Source organism: Dichomitus squalens (assembly GCF_000275845.1).
Source record: "Dichomitus squalens LYAD-421 SS1 unplaced genomic scaffold DICSQscaffold_45, whole genome shotgun sequence".
NCBI lineage: Eukaryota > Fungi > Basidiomycota > Agaricomycetes > Polyporales > Polyporaceae > Dichomitus > Dichomitus squalens.
In genome coordinates this window covers 1-5,702 of record NW_006766927.1, presented here as the reverse complement: position 1 = coordinate 5,702, position 5,702 = coordinate 1, and the positions used below count along the sequence as shown (strand labels likewise).

The 5,702-nt window shown below is 56.8% G+C and overlaps 2 protein-coding genes across 2 annotated transcripts; both read left to right on the top strand.

Moving 5' to 3' along the window:
• Positions 1–978: 978 nt before the first annotated feature.
• Positions 979–2,494, top strand: DICSQDRAFT_149385 (Brix-domain-containing protein; the record flags this gene model as incomplete). Its single annotated transcript, XM_007369158.1, has 4 exons — positions 979–992; positions 1,044–1,176; positions 1,238–1,474; positions 1,829–2,494. The coding sequence occupies 4 exons, from the start codon at positions 979–981 to the stop codon at positions 2,492–2,494; spliced, it is 1,050 nt and encodes a 349-aa protein (XP_007369220.1).
• Positions 2,495–2,896: 402 nt separating this feature from the next.
• Positions 2,897–4,930, top strand: DICSQDRAFT_173339 (uncharacterized protein; the record flags this gene model as incomplete). Its single annotated transcript, XM_007369157.1, has 5 exons — positions 2,897–2,915; positions 2,983–3,013; positions 3,069–3,467; positions 3,678–4,854; positions 4,916–4,930. 5 exons carry the CDS (start codon positions 2,897–2,899, stop codon positions 4,928–4,930), a joined length of 1,641 nt encoding a protein of 546 aa, XP_007369219.1.
• Positions 4,931–5,702: the final 772 nt, after the last annotated feature.

Genomic DNA, 5,702 nt, shown 5'->3' with positions numbered 1-5,702 from the left:
CATTTTTTAGGGATTTTTGCTGTTTTCATTGAGGGTGCACCCACCGAAGTGGCAGTCCTAGCCGGTACCCGACGGCGGAGCAAACACGAACAAACAGGCTCGACGCGCGCACGACACTGCAGTTTGATATGCAAACGACTGTAATCTTACTCCCACGAACATTAGGGGTAGTCAAAGATGGCGTTTCGGAGGACGGTTCGACAAGCGATTCTGCAGCGATTCGGTGAAAGGGAATCGTCCTGGATTCGTGTGGGCACTTTGACCACCCCACGTTTCTACGGGTCGATTCCAGGATAGATTCTTGAGTCGGTCAGGCCTTCGGGCGTCTGTGATATCAGAATTAGGTAATCTATGCATCCTCGCGCGATGGTTTCTCGACGTGTGCCGCGTTGTTCTTCCCCCTACTATGCCTTGTTACAGCTCTCGGGCTCGCATAGCGAATATATTCAGTTTACCAAGACACGACGCACTCAATTCCCGGTCTTTGTGCCAGAGCCAGCAGCAGGTTGCCAGGTGAGACGGCCGGACTTTCTGAAAGGAAGGGTTTCGGTCTGGTTGGACATTTGAAGGTGGAGGGAATCTGTACACCAGTGATTCTGATTAAAGTAGAGAAGCCGCCAGCTTCAAGTTGCAGTAGGGTCGCTCGTAAGACGTGCTAAGACAAACCCCAATAATAATCTGACATATAACCTATTTTAAGAGGGCTTATCCGAGGTCGGACTGAGGGAATCGAGTACAGAGAATCGCGATTCGGGTGGGCGGTGCTCCTCCAGACTCGCACCGGCGATTCGACGCGATTCTGCCAGAATCGCGGATTCCCCCCCTCTCGAATCGTCTCCCGAATCGTTCCCTCGAATCGTCCACCGAACCGCCATCTTTGACTACTCCTATTGACGGTTCTCATTCGACGGGCGCTTCAAGATTTGACCTCATCCTTCGCGTCCGAAATTTGTCTCCCTCTTCCCTTATCGCCAGACGATGTTACGGACTGTGTGAGTATGTCAGAATTATAGTAGATCGCTTGTTGATGTCTGTAAAATCAGGAAACCCAAAAATGCGCGCTCCAAGCGTGCCCTCCAGGCTCGCGAGCCGAAGGAGGTAGAGGACCCTCGGGTCGCAATCTTCGTCAAGGGGACACACGCCGGAGAGAAGGTTACGGCGGTTATGAAGGAGCTGGTTCGTCTCTAAAACCCAAAAGCAATAATCCTGCTGTGTTTCACCGACTGCATGGTTGTAGATGGCTCTCAAACGCCCACATGCGATCTCGTTTTCAAAGAAGAACGCCGTCCGCCCGTTCGAGGACGCTACATCGCTTGAATTCTGGGCGCAGAAAAACGACGCAAGCTTGTTCGTTGTTGGGCAGAGCACGAAGAAACGGCCGGATGGTCTGACGTTTGTGCGAATGTATGACCACCGGGTGTTGGACATGTGCGAGGTCGGGGTGGAGGGGTGGAAGAGTATGGCAGACTTCAGGGTGAGTACTGTCATGTTGCTTTATGATCTTGATACGCTCTCTCCAACATCCTGCGGAAGAGGGCCGGAGGGGGGGAGTGTCGTGGGACGTTTGCGATACTGGAAGGCTCTCGCCGCGATGTAACGATGGTTACTCGCCTGATCTTGCTAGCCATTTGCGCGCCCCTTGCACACGGAGATAGATCAGGACGGAACGTTGTCCGAGGAGATTGGCCATCTGTGTAGGGCCCTGCGTACATATAACATGGAACGGACGCGACGCGTACTGTGCGCACCCCCCTGCCGAAGCGATGATCCTCTATCCGCGGGGGAATATCTCACATCCGTAACGACAAAGGACTCACTTGCGCTGCAGACACCAAAAGCGACACCAGGTCACAAACCTCTGCTGCATTTTGCTTCTGAGCTCTTCGACACGCATCCGCGCTTCATCCAGCTCAAGTCGATGTTGATGGACTTTTTCAACGGCGAAGTCATCGACGCAATACATCTGGCTGGCCTCGAGCATGTGATCAGCATCTCGCTCGGACCGACACCTCCCTCTCCGAACGCGGCGACGTCTACGCTACAGGCGACAGGCGCTCCGAATGAAGATTTATTGTCGCTACCGAAGGTACACGTACGGTCGTACATGATACGGCTGCTTGCGTCCGGCACACGAGTGCCGCGGGTGGAGCTCACGCCGATGGGCCCGTCACTTGATCTTACGCTGCGTCGGCATACGGACGCCGACCCTGAGATGTGGAAGCGGGCCATGAAACGACCGAAGCTGCGGAAGCAAGATGTGGAAAAGGGAGTAGGGAAGAAGCGGAAAAACTTGGATGTGGACGAGATGGGCGACCTTCGTGGACGTATACATGTGGGCAAACAGGATTTGGGGAAGCTGCAGACGCGGAAGATGAAGGGGCTAAAACCTGGGCGGGAAGAGGCCGTTGGAGACGACGAGAACGAAGGAGAGTCGGGCAGGGACAGCGAAGGGGAGGATGAGGGACGGAGTCGGAAGAAACGGAGGGCGGTGTAGATGGCGGGCGGCCGGTGTTGAGAGATCAACCATTAATGTTGGGTTCGGAGGCGGCTATAAAATGGATGTATCATAATACTGCTGTACATTCCGAGTCGCGGACGAGATGGATGATGTTTTGTCGAGTGCTTACGTAAAAGGCAGGGGACGGGCGTGAGAGGCTTGCGGTGGCAGGACGGCGACGACGGCGACGACGACGGCTTGGACCTGTCCCTCGAGTCCCTCCGCTCGCGCCTTCCCCCGCACCGTCGACGACCACCGTCGCTCCCCCCGCCTTCGACGCCGCCCCCGACACCGCTCTTCCCGTCGGCCGCAGGCATCTGATCACTTACTCCCCGTCTTCTCCTGCAGAAGACTCCATCACGCTCGTTTTCTTCTCGGCTTTCACTTTTTGCCCTCGCCATGTCTCCCCGCCCACAACGTCTGTCCGCCCGTCGTTGATATTACCAGAATCCGCAGCTGACTCCTGTTACTGATCCTAACTTCAGTTCCTACCTTCCCTCCCATTGGCTCTCCGTCGTACGCCCGTCCAGCTCACTGCCTACTCACACACCGTCCTGATCACTCATCATAGGTCGACCGACACCTCGGCGAGCACGACCGCCACCTCGACCACTGATACCAGTACACCGACGACTACTACCACTTCTTCAACCACCACTTCTTCGACCACGTCGACATCCGACACCTCAACCACTTCCTCTACCACTACCTCCACCACCACCTCTTCTACCTCCACCACCACTTCCTCTACAACTTCCACAACTTCCTCCACCTCCTCCACCACTTCTACTACACCATCATCTACGTCTACCTCGTCATCCATCACTCCAACGACCTCGGCCTCCACCAGTGCCGTCTTCACTACTACGAACTCCAACGGTCAAGTTACCACCTCGACGCAAGTGATCGTCGTGACTCCAAGTGTCTCTGCGGGCACGGATAGCAGCGGCCATAGCAGCAGTTCCAAGGGGTAAGTGCTCTATCTTCAGCTCGCTGCCACTTTCATCACAAAATCCTATCGGGATTCAAACCCGTCGACCGCTTCTTGCGCTTGTTGGTTTCGAGCGGTCGTCCACCGTCTGCAAAGCATACCGTTTCCGCCGCTCTTCACCGACGCCTTCATACCCATCTTGACTCTAACCTTGAGGCGGCATCGCTCATGACGCTTCTCCCTACTCAGGTTCTTCCAAAACACTGGTGCAGTTGCCGGCGTCTTTACTGTCGTCGGTCTCGTCGCCCTCGTGCTCTTCATCGCGATTGTCACCAATGCTGTTCGCCGTCGCCGTGCCAAGAAGCTTGACCGCGAGATCGCCGAAGCCGCCGCAGAGGCTGCTGGAACAACTCCGGCCTTCACTGACGATGACTACTACCCCGACGATCGTCTTGGCAAGGGAGGCCCGGGAGGCGACATGCGCTCGATGACTACCGGATACTCGGACACAACTCATGGCACTTTCGCACAACCTCCGATGACGCACGGAGGCGAAAGCTACAACTTGGCCGAGCTCGCCCCGTACGAGTACGGTGCTGCTGCTGGCGCTGCTGGTATTGGCGCAATGGGGCTGAACAGGGCTCGGAGCATGGGTGGTGCGAACCAGACCGCGCCTTATAACGCGTTCGCTGGCCCGCAGCCCCCATTGCCAAACCCGTACGACAATTCGTACGACGACCCTGCGAATGCTTACGGCCAGCAGCAAAACATGGGCTACCGACAGCGCGGACCTGGCGGCGCCCCAGAAAGGGACCTACTGGATGCTGCCGGTCTCGGTGCTGTTGGCGGTGCTACCGCTGGATACGCCGCTGCTCATCCAGGATACGGTCAGGTGCAGAATGGGGGCAACGTCGCCCGCAACCCCAGCCTCGGCCCGTCGTCAGCTACCTCGCCCTCGGAGTATAGTTCGTACGCGGCGCACCCGCAGCAAGGCTACATGCAGGACTACAACCCGTACCAGGCTCACCTGAACCAGCAGGCACAGTACAACGCCTTCCAGCAGGGCCCACCCCAGGGGTACGCTCCGCAGGCAGCGTACGGCGCTGCTTCCAGCGGATCTCCATCGCAGCAGACTCCGGAGGCCAATACTAGCCCGCAACGTCCCCTCTCCACTGTTTCTGCAGCAGACCCGTATGGCGGTTACGTCGACGAGCCCGCGACCCTGGACCCTCGTGGCTCGCTGCCGAGCTACACGAGTCAGCCCCCGCAAGGAGGCGTGCGCGCACCCTCGCCGGCTCCGGAGAAGCTGTTGAGCGGAAACTTCGCATCGCCGCCAGCAAGCTCGGAAGGCCACGATCATGACGACCACAGGGCGAGTTACCAAGACGAAGACGACTATGGATATGAGCCGAAGCGGGTTCTGAAGGTGCGTCCCCGCCGTTTGCACGACACAGCTGTGTATCTGACAATCCGTATCGCGCTCGCAGGTCGCGAACGAGTGATGCACCTGCGCGTTCCTTGCCTATCCTGGATGATGGACGTGCTCTGCAGTTGCATCTGTCTACGAGGTAGTGGTACATCATCCGTCCTGTCGTTGACTTGTCCTTCCGCGTGTCTTATGCGGTCTTGTATTTATGCCCCGCAATACTTCTTTCCACGTCGTTCTCAATGCAGGCTCTCCACTCGGCCTTCGCCCACGCCCCGTCTTCCAAATGTCACATGTCCCTCGACGTTCGCATCGCGCTATATTTTGCTTGTCGCCTGTAGTCGGTCTTGACGAACATTGATCTCACGACGGTGTCCATCTGGTGGCATCATCGTCTTCGTCTCCGTTCGTGACATACTTTATTCGTCCTCTATTACTCTACTTGACCCCGGGCGCTGGGGCGCCGCACGTTCTCGCTACACATCCTTCTGCGTGCTGTACTTGTACTGTTCGTAGGTGTATTTGTAGGCGGGCGGTACTGGCGTCCAAGGCAGGGACTTTGCTGCTCGTGTTCTTGTTCATGAATACATCTGTTCTTTCATTCCTCGGAGGTCTAGTGCAGGCTCGATTGTTTGCTATCGATGATTTCTATGCAGTTTCATAGGGGTCCAGCGGCGACCATGGATTTGACATGTACATGGTGAGGTGGGGAAACCATTGTATGTGTCGCGGCGACTAGGCGCGTAGACTCGGGTCGACGTTCGGCGACGACCCCGTAGGCGAGCGGCAAGGAGCCGAAAGGGGAAAGAGAGAGAGAGAGAGGGATAAACGTGACAAGAAACTCGACG